General features: G+C 44.7%; 1 protein-coding gene across 4 annotated transcripts in view; it reads left to right on the plus strand.

The window, feature by feature from the left end:
- The first annotated feature begins 5,902 nt into the window (after positions 1 to 5,902).
- CASP10 (caspase 10) overlaps positions 5,903 to 17,215 on the plus strand; it is a 45,987-nt gene continuing 34,674 nt past the window's right edge. Inside the window, exons 1-4 of one of the 4 annotated variants that reach the window (XM_063712555.1) lie at positions 5,903 to 6,125; positions 8,586 to 8,939; positions 10,481 to 10,574; positions 15,736 to 15,871. In XM_063712555.1, the coding sequence (XP_063568625.1) occupies positions 8,593 to 8,939; positions 10,481 to 10,574; positions 15,736 to 15,871 (577 nt within the window). In that variant the 5' untranslated portion in view covers positions 5,903 to 6,125; positions 8,586 to 8,592. 4 annotated transcript variants of the gene reach the window in all.

A 17,215-nucleotide genomic window follows, 5' to 3' on the forward strand; every position in this document is an offset into this window, starting at 1 on the left:
GCGTGATCTAGGCCTACTGCAACCTCCGCCTCCCAGGTTCAAGAGATTCTCCTGCCTCAGCCTCCTGAATAGCTGGGATTACAGGCGCCCACCACCATGCACGGCTAATTTTTTTGTATTTTCAGTAGAGACAGGGTTTCATCATTTGGCCAGGCTGGTCTCAAACTCCTAACCTCAGGTGATCCGCCTGCATCAGCCTCCCAAAGTGCTGGGATTACAGGCATGAGCCACCACGCCCGGCCTACATTACTCGATTTAACCACGTCCACCTAGTTCCCTAGACAAACTATTGCTAATTTAACTTTTAGGAACTACTGCCATCTTGCGGAACTTTGAGGTTTTGCCACCCCAGAATTTCCTAGCTGCTCTGTTCTATTATGTGGCATAGCAAACACAAAATGGGTCACTTTTTTTTTTTGGAGATGGGATCTTGCTATGTTGCCCAGGCTGGTCTCCAGCGCCTAGGCTCAAGTGATCTTCCTACCTCAGCCTCCTCAGTAGCTGGTACTATAGGAGACAGCACCACACTGCCTGGGCCTGGTTGCATTTTACTTGTCTAGCTATCGTCTCTTTCCTGTTGACTATCTGGAAATCTCTGATGGGGTCTTTATCAGAAAAAGTCTACTCCTTCAGACCTTAGTTTCACGCCATATACCACATATGACAGTTCTGGGAAGGTCTGGAATGTGTGGATAAAGGTGATGGCAGTGGCTGCTGCCATCATGCTGGCTGCAGCAGGGAGGCATGGCTCGGGGTGCACACTCCATGGAGCTGGTGGGTGCCCCCCACCTTCTGAGTTGGAGTGGGAGCTCCTCGGGTGCTCCTGCAGCTGCCCAAACCCAGCCACCCAGACTACGGCTGTGGATCTGAGCCCCTCTGTGCTCTTGGAGGAGGGCTGGGAGCAGGCAGGATCTGCCTTCCTGGGTGCAGAGACCAGCTTGGTCGCGGAGACCCTAACCCAGGGGCGCTAGAGGAATTAGACACACATACAGAAATATAGAGTGTGGAGTGGGAAATCAGGGGGCTGACAGCCTTTAGAGCTGACAGCTCCAGAGATTTACCCACATATTTATTGACAGCAAGCCAGTGATAAGCATTGTTTCTATAGATTATAGATTAATTAAAAGTATTCCTTATGGGAAACAAAGGGATGGGCCGAAACAAAGGGATGGGCTCTGGCTAGTTATCTGCAGCAGGAATATGTCCTTAAGGCACACATCACTCATGCTATTGTTTGTGGTTTAGGAATGCCTTTTTGCGGTTTTCCGCCCTGAGTGGGCCAGGTGTTCCTTGCTCTCATTCCGGTAAAACAACAGCCTTCAGCGTGGCCGTCATGGCCATCAAGAACATGTCACAGTGCTGCAGAGATTTTGTTTATGGCCAGTTTTTGGGTCAGTTTATGGCCAGATTTGGGGGACTGTTCCCAACACCAGGGTGTGGCTGCAGCCACCCTCCTAGGTGCAGGACCTGGGCATCTCTGCAGCCTGCACCCTGGGGGCCCCAGGAAGGACCCCCTCCCACCCCATCCCTGCGGGCTTGGGGGTGTCTGCTCCCGCTGCCTGGCCTCTCTTCACTCCTGGCACCTTCTCCAATCTTGAAGTGGGGTTGGGGCCAAGTCCTGGGGCCTTGAATGGCAATGGGAGGCAGAAGGGGGCAGGTCCCCAGCAAGGCCCTGCCTTCAGGCCAGGGAGGGCCTGAAGGCTGGGGGTGCGGCTGCCAGTCCTGCAGATTGTAGTAGGGACTCATGGTTCCTCTTCTGGGTGCCCGTGGACAAATTGGCAGCCACTTCCTCTTCTCGGAGGTCCATAAAAGCCCTGGGCTCAGCCACAGCAGGGCAGAGGATGGCCAGAGGACAAAGAGGGCAGAGAGGTGGTGGGATGACCAGCTGCAGAGAGGAGTACTCTCTGCTGATAGCTGGAGACAATGGGATGGCTGGCTGCAGAGAAGAACTACCTTCTCCACTGAGAGCTGCAGAGACAACCTGCCACCAGAGAGAAGCCACCCTCTCCAGGGCCTCCTCTCCACTGAGAACTGAGCACTGGACAGATGACCTGCCTACAGAGAGGAGCTACCCACTGTGGGCCTCCTCTGAGCTGTTCTAGCACTAAATAAAGCTCTTCTTCATCTTGTTCACCCTTCACTTGTCTGTGTACCTCATTCTTCCTGGACGCAGGCCAGAACTCGGGCAAAGGTGCTGCAGCCAGAGAGGTTTCCGGCCAGAAAATTGACACCCCAAAGATCCCATAACAAAGGTATGGAGCAAAGTGGGGGTAAGGAGGTCTTGGAGGTTGGGGGTGTCAAATCTAGAGGACTTGCTACTTCAAGACCTTCTGAGGACTCTTATAGGTTGGGGTGGAGGTTTCAGTGCTCTGAACTCTTCTCTAGCCAGTATATCCCTTCCTCCTCCCCCATGGCGTGTGCCAGTCCTTTAGGAGTCATTACTCTTTTTTTTGGATGGAGTTTCACTCTTGTTACGCAGGCTGGAGTGCAATGGCACAATCTCGGCTCACTGCAACCTCTGCCTCTCGGGTTCAAGTGATTCTCCTGCCTCAGCCTCCTGAGTATCTGGGATTACAGGCATGTGCCACCATGCCCAGCTAATTTTGTATTTTTAGTAGAGATGGGGTTTCTCCGTGTTGGTCAGGCTGTTCTCAAACTCCCGACCTCAGGTGATTCACCCACCTCGGCCTCACAAAGTGCTGAGATGACAAGTGTGAGCCACCGTGCCCAGCCAGGAGTCATTACCCTTTAAAGTCTACCCGAACAGAGGGTGGAGAACTTGGACCAGAGATTGTATGTCAAGGAAAGCCAACCACTGCTACCACTACCCCCTACTAATGTGGAACCAAAGCAGTCGTTGACATCCACCTCTACAAAAGGCCATCAGGGTTTTGCTTGGCCCTTCACGTGTACTCAGTAGACTGCAACCAATCAGGAAAGAGATTGTAAGACGTGTTTTTTCTACCACCATCAACATGCCCTCAGTAACTGCGTGTAGGAGGAAGTAGAAAATGCTGAGTACAAATATCTGCACTGCACACTATCTCCCCTCTGTAACCTGATTCAAATGTTTCCCTGGAGCAGTAGGATAAAAGTTACAGTTTTACTTCCTGGGTCTTTATTCTACCTTTACCTTCCAGGCCAAGATCAAATACTTCCTCCTCCAAGGAATGTCTGACTGATTGTCCCTTCTTAAAGCGTCTGTGGCACCAAGGTGAAGCCTCGCTGTGGCATCACCACCCCCTGCCCGCAGTTACAGATGCTACACGATGTCATACTGAGATTCGGGCAGTGGTAGCCCGGGGATCAAGAGCAAGGGGTTCGGAGTCAGAGAGACCCACGTTTGAGCCCTGAATTCTTGTTCATAGCTTTGGGATGGTGGCAAGATTCCTTGCCTCTCTGAATCTGGGTTTCCTCATCTATTGAATGTGGATAATAATGCCAACTAAGGCTGGGAGTTGTTATGAGTTCATCAGAGAAGTTTAGAAATGGTAGTACCGGTCGTCATAGTTATTATGGAAAGCAGGTCACTTTGCTTTCCAGTTGTGCCCAATTCAGGGCTTTGAATTGCTTGCTAAATATTTAATATTATTGAATCAAAGTTGAAAGAGTTAATATACTTTATGAACAGAGTGAGAGAAAGTGATAGTTTCAATAAGTTGCCTCCCTAAATGGCCCAATAAATTTAATATTTATAATAAAACAACTAAATAGAAGACCAAGACTTATGGCTTGTCTTTCTTTCTTTTTATTTTCCAGAAAATAATATTTATATTTTAAGTTAAAGTAACCGCAAATTGGAAACCACAGGGGGAGCCCCAGGCTGGGACAAATAATGACTAGCCTGATCCCAACAGAACAGGAAAAGAAGGTGGTCCCTACACTCTTTATGGTCAATTGGGGCCCCCTCCTCACTCTGCTGCAGCATTCTAGGGTCAGGGCCCCACCTTCCCTGGAACTGGGGTAGTGAGTAACCCAGCCTGCTGTGCTCCGGCCCCCCTTTCCCAAGAAGGGTTTTTTTTTTTTTTTGAGACAGAGTCTTTCTCTGTCGCCCAGGCTGGAGTGCAATGGCACGATTTTGGCTCACTGCAACCTCTACCTCCTGGGTTCAAGGGATTCTCCAGCCTCAGCCTCCTAGTAGCTGGGATTGCAGGCGTGCGCCACCAAGCCTGGCGAATTTTATGTTTTTAGTTGAGATGTGGTTTCACGATGATGGCCAGGCTGGTCTTGAACTCCTGACCTCAAGCAATCTGCCCACCTCAGCCTCCCAAAGTGCTGGGATTACAGGTGTGAGCCACTGTGCCTGGCCAGGACTTGTCTTTCTTTTTCTTTTTCTTTTTTTTTTGAGAAGGAGTCTTGCTCTGTAGCCCAGGCTGGAGTGTGATGGGGTGATCTCTGCTCACTGCAACCTCCACCTCCTGCCTTCAAGCGATTCTCCTGCCTCAACCTCCCAAGCAGCTGGGATTACAGGTGTATGCCACCACGCCCAGCTAATTTTTTGTATTTGTAGTAGAGACAGGGTTTCACCATGTTGGCCGGGCTGGTCTCGTGATCCGCCTGCCTCAGCCTCCCAAAGTGCTGGGATTACAGGCAGGAGCCACGGCACCTGGCCCCAGGACTTGTCTTTCTTAAGCACAGAAGTTCTCTGAATGATGCCTAGGACATGGAAAGGACATTTTAATACATTTGCTAATCAAAGCATCATAAATCTTGCTTTTTTTCCCCATAGATAAAACATCTTTCTAAGACTCTGTACCTCTTTCCAGAGTGCTGCATTTGAGTTAGCTTAATTATAGTGTAGCAACTTTGATTCAAACTTGCTGGTTTAAATCTTGGCTCTTCCAGCCGCTCACTGTGTGACCTTGGGCAAATTAATTAACCTTTCTGTGCCTTAGTTTTCACATGTTAAAGCAGCAGTCATAGTAATAGTATTTATCTTAGAGTGTTGTTGGGATGGTGAAATGAGTAAATATTTGTAAATGCCCTGGCACACGGTAGTTGCAATATTAGTGTGCAGTACTGTTTTTATTATTAGAAATAATGTCTTCAAAGTCTCACTTTCCTGCTGGTTTGAATGTGCTGTGAGAACACATACTGTCAGTTTTGCCTACCACAAATTGGTTGAGTCTCTTGCAGGTACCTCCAAATGGGCTTGTGATTCACCATCCCCACTTTTCTTTTTTTTTCCTTTCTTTTTCTTTTTATTTCTTAATTTCTCCCACAAAGACTGAAAGTGAATCCCCACTTTTCTTTTATCTTTTAAAAATTTTATTTGTGGGCCAGGCACGGTGGCTCCACGCCTGTAATCCCAGCACTTTGGGAGGCCAAGGAGGGTGGATCACAAGGTCAGGAGTTCGAGACCAGCCTGGCCAACATGGTGAAACCCCGTCTCTACTAAAAATACAAAAAATTAGCCGGGCGTGGTGGTGTATGCTTGTAATCCCAGCTACTCGGGAGGTTGAGGCAGGAGAATCACCTGAACACAGGAGGCAGAGGTTGCGGTGAGTGGAGATCGCTCCATTGCACTCCAGCCTGGGTGAGAGAGCAAGACTCCAACTCAAAAAAAAAAAAAGTTATTTGTTTATTTGCATGTGGACATAAGAAGGGGTTAACATGGCCGACAACTATTTCATGAGCTTTTTGGCTTTATTTGAAAAGTGAAGTGTGGGGAAGGAGATGGTTAGGAAAATAGATGTTTGCCTTTTTGACTTACCAAGGAAACGGAGATCCAAAGGAAACCCTGGAGCACTTCATGGCTTCCACGGGTTCATTTCTAGGAAGCCTTTGCTTTACCTGGGGAAACCCCATGCTCTACAGTGACAAAGTTGTAAATTAGCCTTTAGGAGACGCTGTTTGTCAAAGTTATCTTAACCCTGGAAAAGGGGAGGGAAAAAGGCAGATAAGCAGTGACGACATCAGCAGGAAGTTAATATCAGGCTACCCAATCCTGAAGATTCAGTTTTCACTTAAACAACCAGCAAGTCTTGAAGTCTCTTCCCAAGCAAATGGGAGCTTCTTTGGACCTTGGAGCACGCAGAGGATTCTACTTTCTTTAAAACTTTGTTTTCAGGCAATTTCCCTGAGAACCGTTTACCTCCAGAGGATTGGTGGAGCTTGATCTGAAGGTATGTAATTAACAACCCTTCTTACCCCAGAGTCTCATGCTTGGATCTTTTCCTTTGCTTCATGGCTTCATGTTGTAGAAACTTGCAAAAACTTGTCAGCAATGGCACAATTTTTTCTTAGATTTCTTTGTCATGCCTAGGAAAACAAAAGTTAAAAAATCCGGAAGCCTCCAACATAGCCTTTTACCGGGGCAGAAATATGTTAGCTCACAGAGACAAAGTTTGGTAGACTCACTAAAACTAGAGATCAGAATTGTCAAGAAACCACAAGGCAAATGCGAGATGCGGTAGAATAGAAAGGTGTCTCCAATAAACCACTCATTTGACCTCAGGGCTAGTAGCAGGGAAGATCCCCTGGATTATCACATTAAAAATCACATTTTTTGTTTCTTTTAACACTAGAAGTAATGTGTATGCTCACATATGCATAAAATTTGAGAAATTCAATTGGAAGCCCAGAAGGAAATTTGTATTATCTGTAGTTACATCACCTCGATATAACCACTGTTTGTTATGGAGGTTTTGATTTTTGCTATGTCTTCCTTCCTTCCTTCCTTCATTTATTTATTTATTTATTTATTTATTTATTTATTTGAGATGGAGTCTCGCTATTTCACCCTCCAGCACTCAGGCTGGAGGTGCAGTGGCACAATCTTGGCTTACTGCAACTTCCGCCTCCCAGGTTCAAGCAGTCCTCCCATCTCAGCTTCCTATGGAGCCGGGACCGCAGGCATACACCACCAAGCCCAGCTAATTTTTTCATTTTTTGTAGAGACGGGGTTTCACCGTGTTGCCTAGGCTTGTCCCGGATTCCTGGCCTCAAGTGATCCACCCGCCTCGGTCTCCTGAAGTGCTTCTCTGATTATAATGAAATTTAGTATATAGAATACCGTAGTTTATAGACTAGTCAGATGGAAACATTGACTCATGTAACTTTTATCTTCCTTTGCTGATTTGAGCAACTCTTGTCTAAAACCACCCTTTCCTTCTGAGGTCTAGGAGGTTTTTTTTTGTTGTTTTGTTTTGTTTTTGAGGCAGGGTCTCGCTCTGTCACCCAGGGTGGAGTGCAGTGGCACAATCATGGCTCACTGGAACCTCCATCCCCGGGGCTCAAATGATCCTTCTGCTTCAGCCCTCTGAGTAGTTGGGACCACAGGTGTGCACCACCGTTCCTGGCTAATTTTTGTATTTTTTGTAGAGATGGGGTTTTACCACGTTGCCCAGTCTGGTCTTGAACTCCTGGCCTCAAGTGATCCACCCGCCTTGGCTTCCCAAAGTGCTGGGATTATAGGCGTAAGCCATGACACCCCACCTGTTCCTTTCTTTGTAAAGTATTTTCTTGTTTCTAAAAATAGCCAAGTTCTGCATAATGACTACATACCTCAAGTACTTATAGAATAAATAATATTACAATGAAAATTTTATCACTGCATTGCTCCTCTGATTATGATGAAATTTAGTATGGAGAATAGCGTAGTTTATAAACTGATCAGATGGAAACACTGACTCATGTAATTTGTTTTTTTTTAGTGAAAACAAGTTTATTAGAGAAGTAAAGAAACAAAAGAATGGCTACTCCACAGACAGAACAGCCGACTCATGTAATTTTTAACTTCCTACACTGATTTGAGCAACTCTTGTCTAAAACCACTCTTTCCTCCTGAGGTCTAGGATATTTTATTTATTTATTTTTTCTTTTTGAAACAGGGTGTCACTCTGTCACCCAGGGTGAAGTGCAGTGGCGTGATCATGGCTCACTGCAACCTCTGCTCCCCAGGCTCAAATGATCCTTCTACCTCGGCCTTTTGAGTAGCTGGGACCACAGGCATGTGCCACCATGCCCTGATAATTTTTTATATTTTTAGTAGAGACCAGGTCTCGCCATGTTGCTCAGGCTTGAGGTCTAGGATTATGCCTTCCCTTTCTGTAAGATAAAGGCCTGCCCTCTTACAGGTAGCAGCCTGAAGTTAAGATGTAACACATATACCTCGTGGTACCTCGCTGTCTTTGGGTTGATAGATCATAAGGATAACCCTGCCTCCCCCAGATTGCTTTGTGTCTAAAACTTAAAGCATAGATCCAAGTGCTATTTCTGCCACATGCTGGAAATGAATGTAAGGGCTCCAATCAGGCTACCAGGCTTGAGACAAATTGTGCTGTGTCCCTCCATCTTAACTTTCTCTCTCTGGGAACATTTTGATTTGGGAGAAATCAAGGTGAATGGAGTTCCAATATAAGCACCCTCCAAGTTTCCTAAAAAGTAACTTGCAAGTGTTGGGGAAAAGTTTTCTGGGCTGTTGGTTTTTGAAGTAGCCTCGCAGTAATTTTTATTTTTCAGCACTTCTAGGAAAGTCTAATGCCCAGAACGGAGGAGGCTGTGGTGAGGGGAGGGCCTGGGAAGTCAGAGGGCCATATGTCCTCACTATCTAATGCCCTGCCCCACCTCTCTGTCCCTTTCAGGCTGGCCATGAAATCTCAAGGTCAACATTGGTGTTCCAGTTCAGATAAAAACTGTAAAGTGAGCTTTCGTGAGAAGCTTCTGATTATTGATTCAAACCTGGGGGTCCAAGATGTGGAGAACCTCAAGTTTCTCTGCGTAGGATTGGTCCCCAACAAGAAGCTGGAGAAGTCCAGCTCAGCCTCGGATGTTTTTGAACATCTCTTGGCAGAGGATCTGCTGAGTGAGGAAGACCCTTTCTTCCTGGCGGAACTCCTCTATATAATACGACAGAAGAAGCTGCTGCAGCACCTCAGCTATACCAAAGAGGAAGTGGAGGGACTGCTGCCCACCCGACAAAGGGTCTCTCTGTTTAGGTGAGGACGGGTCTGTGGTGGAGATGGGAGGATCTCCCATCTAGTGTTCATTCTGGCTATTGGGCTTTGAAAGGAAGATGCAGTTAAGATCTTTTGGTTATCTACCTCCTTGGATGATAAACCGGGAGATAGTAAATCTCCTTCTCAGCCTCTGATGCTAATGAGATGAGAGTTGGGAGGTCAGCAAAGCTTCAAGACCAAGCTCTGGGCCCAGAGGTGGCTTCCCTTTGTTTTGCTTCTCACTAGCAGTGAAGCCCACCTCAGTGTGGCAGAGCCCGTGTTTTCCCTGCTTACCTGCTGCCACACACGCAGATCTTCTCCCTCCTGGAATCCACTAGTCTGTCTACCTGTTTCCCGGGGTCTTGAGAAGAGAGTAATGCATACTTGGAGTGAAATAAGCAAGAAGAAAAAAGAGACATGTTTCTGGGGTAGGGAGGGATGTCATTTATGCCATGTCTAGTTATAGAAATTTCTATATTTTTGGGTGGAAATCCAGAAAGGTAAAAATAGGCATTTTGCCCAAAGAGGTAAAATTTAGGCGTTGGTCTTATCATGGATGACAGCGTTTTATTTTTATTTTGAGACAGAGTCTCGCTCTGTCACTCAGGCTGGAGTGAAGTGGCACCATCTCGGCTCACTGCAACCTCCGCTTCCTGGGTTTGAGCGATTCTCCTGCCTCAGCCTCCTGAGTAGCTGGGACTACAGGCACCCACCACCACACCTGGCTAATTTTTGTATTTTTAGTAGAGGCCGGGTTTAGCCTCAAGTGATCCACACACCTCGACCTCCCAAACTGCTGGGATTACAGGTGTGAGCCACTGTGCCAGGCTGATGACAGTGTTTAAAATTGTTCCTGACATAGAGTCCACATCAGAGAACCTCACGAAGAGGAGCCTTTGGAGGGTGTTTTATGTGCGATTAGGACACATTAAGCCTTAGCGGTGGAACTGGCTCCCAGAACCTGAGTTGCCCTTGAGTCAGTGGAAGGAATGATGAATTCCAGAAATCCATATTTCCATTCTGTTGGCTAAACATCTGAGGGACAGTCTCTGACACATAGGGGTGTTAGTATGTGGATGAAATCCTCACTGTTTCTGGTTGTGGATTTTATCTCGAAGCTGGGATAGTTTTCTTCCCTTTTCAATATACAACCGACTGTAACTTGGCTGGCCTGGGGTCCTCTCTACCAAGGGCCTGTAAAGTAAGCCTGAATTTCTAGATGGAGTCAGGAGATGGGAGGGCATGTCAGAATTGTGTTTTATGCCTTTTTTTTTTTAATATGCCTTCTTAGTGTGGTGAAAAACAGCACTAGACTTGGAGTCAGAAGGCCTGCTTCTACCACTTACTGTGTTATCTTTATTTAAACAAGTCACTTAGAAACTGAAAGTTTTCATTTTTTGAACTTATAAATGGGATTAATAATTGTCTACACATAGAGCTGATCATTCAAATGACTGAAAACATTTATGAAAGCACTTGATTGATTATGGTGTCCTCCACAAGTGTAAGGCTTTATTTGTCATTTTGGGTGTGTGTCTTAGAAACCTGCTCTACGAACTGTCAGAAGGCATTGACTCAGAGAACTTAAAGGACATGATCTTCCTTCTGAAAGACTCGCTTCCCAAAACCGAAATGGTGAGTGGGTCATACAGAATGGGTCTGTGTGAGCACTGTCTTAATCAATGATTAGAAAGATGCTGGAAAGAGTTTTTAGGGAGATGTATTTTTTGTGGGAGACAGTATCATACAATGGTTAGGAACATTGGCTTTGGTGCTGGATGAGCCTAGATTCTGGTCCTGATTCTAATTCTAAACCCGTGCTGTGAGGCCAGTGATTGAACTTTTCTGAGTCTCTATTTTCTTAGATGTAAAATTGTGGGCAATCGTATGACTTCCTTCTAGGACTGTTGGGAGAATTAGCTGAAATAATGTTCATGAAGCATTAGCATGAGGCCAATATTTGGTATAGCATGCAGTAAATGCTCACTTCTGTTGGAATCTGCTGTGTTTTTTGTTTGTTTTTTGTTTTTTTTTTTGAGACGAAGTCTTGCTTTGTCGCCCAGGCTGGAGTGCAGCAGCACGATCTCAGCTCACTGCAACCTCCGCCTCCTGGGTTCAAGCCATTCTCATGCCTCAGCCTCCCTAGTAGCTGGAATTACAGGCATGCACCACCACACCCAGCTAATTTTTGTATTTTTAGTAGAGACAGGGTTTCACCATGTTGGCCAGGCTGGTCTAGAACTCCTGACTCTAAGTGATCTGCCTGCCTTGGCCTCCCAAAGTGTTGGGATTACAGGTGTGAGCCACCGTGCCTGGCCTTGTCCAGTTTTTTCTTTCAAGTGCCTTTTAATCTATAGGTTAGATTTCCTCTCTGCCCCCAAATCTCTTTCTTTTTCTTAAAATGTATCTGTTGAAGAATCTCTGGGCAGTTGGCCTGTGGAGTTTCTCACAGGCTGGGTTTTGCTGATTGCACACTCGTGGTGCAGTTTGGCATGTTCCTCTGTCCTCTGCATTTCCTGCAGACTGGCAGCTGAATCCAGAGGCTTCATCAGACTCAGGTCAGATCCATTTGGCAAGACTATAGGTAGTCTTGTTTTTTCATCAGGAGGTACCTGATTTTTCTCTCTGAGTTTCTTTGATATTAGCAACTATTGATGTTCAACCATTTTCTATATTGAATTTTGAGGGGTTGCAAAAATGGAGATATTAGATTTTTTTTTTTATTTTTATATGGAGTCTCATTCTTGTCACCCAGGCTGGAGTGCAATGGCACGATCTCAGCTCACTACAACTTCTGCCTCCTGGGTTCAAGTGATTCTCCTGCCTCAGCCTCCCAAGTAGCTGGGATTACAGGAGCCTGCCACTACACCCGGCTGACTTTTTGTATTTTTAGTAGAGATGGGGTTTCACCATATTGGCTAGGCTGGTCTGGAACTCCTGACTTTAGGTGATCCACCCGCCTCGGCCTCCCAAAGTGCTGGGATTACAAGTGTGAGCCACTGCACCTGGTCACATATTAGAATTCTATCATTTCGTTTTCCCTTCATCCATTATTTGGTTACCCAGTGATACAGCTTATATGTAAATCCTTGATTCTTTTCTTTTAGTTTCTAGTTTTTTTTTTTTTTTTTGAGATGGTGTCTCACTTGGTCACCCAGGCTGGAGTTCAGTGGTGTGATCTTGGCTCACTGCAACCTCTGCCTCCCAGGTTCAGGTGATTCTCCTGCCTCAGCCTCCTGAATATCTGGGATTAGAAGCATGCACCACCATGCCTGTCTAATTTTTGTATTTTTAGTAGAGACGGGGTTTCATTTGGCCAGGCTGGTCTCAAATTCTTGACCTCAAGTGATCTACCTGCCTCAGCCTCCCAAAGTGCTGGGGATTACAGGCGTGAACCACTGTGCTCTGCCTAGTTATCCAGTTTTTAAGTTAATTGGTTTCTTATCATTCTCCAAAGGTGACCCATTACAAAATATATATAAATTTAAACTCATGGATTTAAACATATGTGAGGTGTTTCAATCTATTGCAATTATTATCCTTACTGAAGTCCAAACTGAGGCTGGGCATGGTGGCTCATGCCTGTAATCCCAGCACTTTGGGAGTCTGAGGTGGACAGGTCACTTGAGCCTCAGGAGTTTGAGACTAGACTGGGCAACATGACAAAACCTGGTCTCTACAAAAAATACAAAAATTAGCTGGGCATGGTGGCGTGCACCTGTAGTCCCAGATCCTCAGGAGGCTGACATGGGAGGCTCACTTGAGCCCAGAGAAGTCAAGGCTGCAGTGAGCAATGGCTGTGCCATTGCACTCCAGCCTGGGCAACAGAGTGAGACCCTGTCTCAAAAAAAAGTTCAATTGTCCCATTTTTTCCCAGGGGATGCATCTTCAGTTTGGTTCCTAAGTCATTTTGACATGACTTAGTCTTTGATGGCTTCTTTACTATCTGGCAAAAATATCCCAAGTTCATCTTGTATATTTTCTGCCCAGTCCTGGAATCTCTCATTTCTCCCAAAAGCCCTGGCTTCTTTTAATGAGAGATGTCATTTCAAGACCACAAACTCGATGCTGGCATGCTCATTGCTTTTGAGTAAATATATATACACACACTACATATATACACATATGTATACAAACACACACACACACACACGACCTAAATGTTCAGTAATTCTTGGAGAATTTTAAAAATCAGGTGATTTTGTTTTAGGGAATACTTTTTTATAAAACATTGTAAGGATCTTCTGCTTTTGCCGTAAAATTTCGGTGCCCACATTTGCAGTGGTACAAAGCAATTACCTGCTCAAATGGTAGCATTATACCTTAAATGTAGAATTTCTCAAAGTCAGAGGCGATTCCTGTAGTTTGACAAGCGCTCCAGGTGGTTTTGATAACATTCTCTCCCAAGTCGGGGCATCTGGTCACAAATTTTCCAGTGTCTAGGTTTATACATAAAACGAGACCACTTTTTATTGTTATACCCCATCCTATGTTAGGGACTCTCTGAACAATATGAGGTGGGGGGTGAGGGATGAGAGAAAGGTTGTTTGTTAAAGCAATCTCTGATATTTGAAACACTGAGTGTTAGTTTTCAAACAAGAAAAGCTGGAAAACTTTTTTTTTTTTTCCACTTTTGCTTGCACAGGTTCTAGAACTCTACTTGAAGGCACCTGTGGCTACCAAATTATTATTATTATTATTATTTTTAGACAGAGTTTCACTCTTGTTGCCCAGTCTGGAGTGCAATGGTGCCATCTTGGCTCACTGCAACCTCCGCCTCCTGGGTTCAAGTGATCCTCCTGCCTCAGCCTCCTGAGTAGCTGGGATTACAGGCGCCCGCCACCACACCCAGCTAATTTTTGTATTTTTAGTAGAGGTGGGGTTTCACCATGTTGGCCAGGCTGGTCTTGAACTCTTGACCTCAGGTGATCCACCTGCCTCAGCCTCCCAAAGTGTTGGGATTACAGGTGTGACCCACTGTGCCTGGCCAGAATTATTTTTATGGTCAGAAGCATTCCAAACATTTTCCCCTCTACTAAAATAGCTTTTAAATGATCAAATGCACATGTTCATGTGGCCAAATGATCTTGTTTTTCTCAGTACAACAGTAAAAGGAAACGTAACTATGCTTAGCTGTGGCATGGAATTGTGATATTACCAGGTCAAATTCAGGAAAACCATATTTCCTCTTTGGATTCCAAATGATCTCAGCTTTTTTTTTGTTGGGGGCAGAGTGGGGAGATCTCATTCTTCATGTCAGAATTATGGCTGAGTTACACACCTCAGATAATCCAGGTTGATCTGTATTGGATTTTGCAATCAGACCAGCCTTTGGAAGTGTGTAAAGGACAGTCTCTAAGCAACACAGATGTTTCCACACCAGGGCTCAGTGAGGCTGCATTATCTGCAACTGCAATTGCAAAAGACCTTATCACAGAAATAAATTACTTACCCGCCATTGGAAAAGGGCCTGAACACCCCTCAGCCAAAACGGAAAGGTTCTAAATTCTTACGGTCTCTCTGGGGAAACACAAATAACCTTGCCTTTGAGGGGCATTCTGGGCTTTTCTCTTTGATAGCTTTCATAGAAATGTAAGCAGTATAGCTGGCCTACACATATCCTGAGAGATCTCACAACTGTCAGGAAATCCGTTCTCAGCACAGCAATCAGCATAGAACATTGAGTCTAAAGGAAACCACACCTGAACTTACTCTTTAACAAAAAAGCAAAAAAAGAGCTTTCAGATGTTTGCTGCTAGTATTTACCAGAGTGGTGTTAAACTAATGTCCAGGTTCCATTAAAGTATGTGCGTGTGTATGTGTGTGATGTACTAAACATCTAATAAACTTTTAGAAAGTATAATGAATTTCCATAATTGCTTCTGGAATCACATCTTAGCCCTTTATTCCTCCTGGTAGGATGCTGTCAAGACATGAGTTTCTGGCCTGGCAGGGTGGCTCATGCCTGTAATCCCAGCACTTTGGGAGGTCGAGACAAGCAGATCACCTGAGGTCAGGAGTTTGAGACCAGCCTGGCCAACATGGTGAAACCCGTCTCTGTTAAAAATACAAAAATTAGCTGGATGTGGTGTCATCAGCCTGTAACTCAGGAGGCTGAGGCAGGAGAATGGCTTGAATGGAGGTGGAGGTTGCAGTGAGCCGAGATTGCACTACTGCACTCTAGCCTGGGAGACAGAGTGAGAGACTCCGTCTCAAAATAATAATAATAATAATACTAGCCGAATTGTGATTTTTTGTTTCAGAAAATCCTTTTTCTTTTAAAATACCAAATATAAAATTCTTTAGAAACATTTTCCCCTCATTTCTTTGGTGTCCCTCTTTTGCTGGCTTCCTAATCAGTATCATTTAAAGCTGTGACTTAGAGTTCAGTGGTTAATAACATAGACTTTGGCATCAGATTGTACCAGCTCTGCCATTAATTAGCTTTGTGACCTTGAGCAAGTTACTGGAATTTCTTTGTGCCTCAATTATTTCATTTTTAAAATGGGGATTATAACAGTATCTACTTATTCAGTTGTTGTGCTGTTAATATACAGCAAGCACTGTCCCTGTTGCATAGAGTTATATATATATTTGGTATCTGGTATTAATATAGATTGTATACAGATTTGCTTGGTAATGCCTCTTCCCCTACATTCCTGAGCAACTTGAGGGCAGATGCTGTTATATCTTATTTATCAGTGCAAAACCTAGTGCCTACTGGCCATGCAGGTAACATTTGAGTGAGTGGATAATCAATAGGCAAGTAAATGTAACTCTATTGATTCTCTTGTAGACCTCCCTAAGTTTCCTGGCATTTCTAGAGAAACAAGGTAAAATAGATGAAGATAATCTGACATGCCTGGAGGACCTCTGCAAAACGGTTGTACCTAAACTTTTGAGAAACATAGAGAAATACAAAAGAGAGAAAGGTAAGTAGCTTGTGATTGCTAACTTGGACCAGACCAGGGAAATTCTTAAACCAATTGGCCATGCATAATGTTTTGTTTATTTGTTTTGTTTTGTTTTGAGGCAGAGTCTCACTCACTCTGTCACCCAGTCTGGAATGCAGTGGTGTGATCTTGGCTCACTGAAACCTCTGCCTCCTGGGTTCAAGTGATTCTTCTGCCTCAACCTCCCTAGTAGCTGGGATTACAGGAGCCTGCCACCACGCCTGGCTAATTTTTGTATTTTTAGTAGAGACAGGGTTTCACCATGTTGGCGAGGCTGGTCTCGAACTCCTGACCTCAAGTGATCCACCCACCTCGGCCTTTCAAAATGCTGGGATTATAGGTGTGAGCCACCATGCCTGGCCCGTGCATGATGTTTACTCATCATTCTGATAATATTCTGCTAGGAAAGCCAGGAATCTTCCCCTTTGTTCATTCAACACATATTGGTTGAGTTCATATTTTGTACCAGGCACTGTTTTAGAAGTTGGGGATATAGCAAAGTACAGAGCAAAGCTCCTGCCCTCTTGCAACTTATATTCCAGTGCAGGGAAGTAGTTTTAGACAAGTGTCTTTTTCTGATTCTAATATGGGAGTGAGAGTATAGGGAATTGTTTTAAATGAAATAACATGAAAAAGAAGGCAGGATAGCATGGGGTGAGAGTGGCGTCTATAGAGTCGGATTGCCAGGCTCCGCTTACTAGTGGTGCAGTGGTACTTTTTTGGCTTTTCTATGTCTCACTTTCCCTATCTGTAAAGTGGGCGTAACAATTGTACCTACCTCCTAGGTTTTTGTGAGGACTGAATGAGATAATTTCTGTAAAATGCATGTCTGGCATGGAGTACGCATTCTATACATGTGGCTATTATGGCTCTCTCAGAGAGAAAAGTCATGAAGACTTCACATTCTCAGAAACTACTATCAAAGAAGAACTTTATTTTCTTGAGTGTGTGTGTGTGTGTGTGTGTGTGTGTTTAAGTCTGTCTGATAAAGGTAGTTCTGCTGTGATATTTTATACAGGTAGAAGCACAGGGCAAAAGTCAAACCTGGCTGCCTTACCACGTGTCAATACAATAAATATCTGTGTTTTTCTGAGTTCATTTCTCCACTGTTAAACAAGCGGTATACATAAAAACTCATGAGTGTATTCATGAAACTTTTATGCCACACCCTTAATTTAGTTCAGTGAGTGACTCTAGTGTGCAAATTTCTTGGTTGAAAATGAAACTAGCTAAGAGGAAACGTCTCTCTAAGAATTTGGTTAACACAGAATGAGTTGAGGAGCAAAATATACTGTTGTCAAATTGATAAAATCTCAAACAATA

This window comes from Pongo abelii, chromosome 11, assembly GCF_028885655.2.
Source record: "Pongo abelii isolate AG06213 chromosome 11, NHGRI_mPonAbe1-v2.0_pri, whole genome shotgun sequence".
Lineage (NCBI taxonomy): Eukaryota > Metazoa > Chordata > Mammalia > Primates > Hominidae > Pongo > Pongo abelii.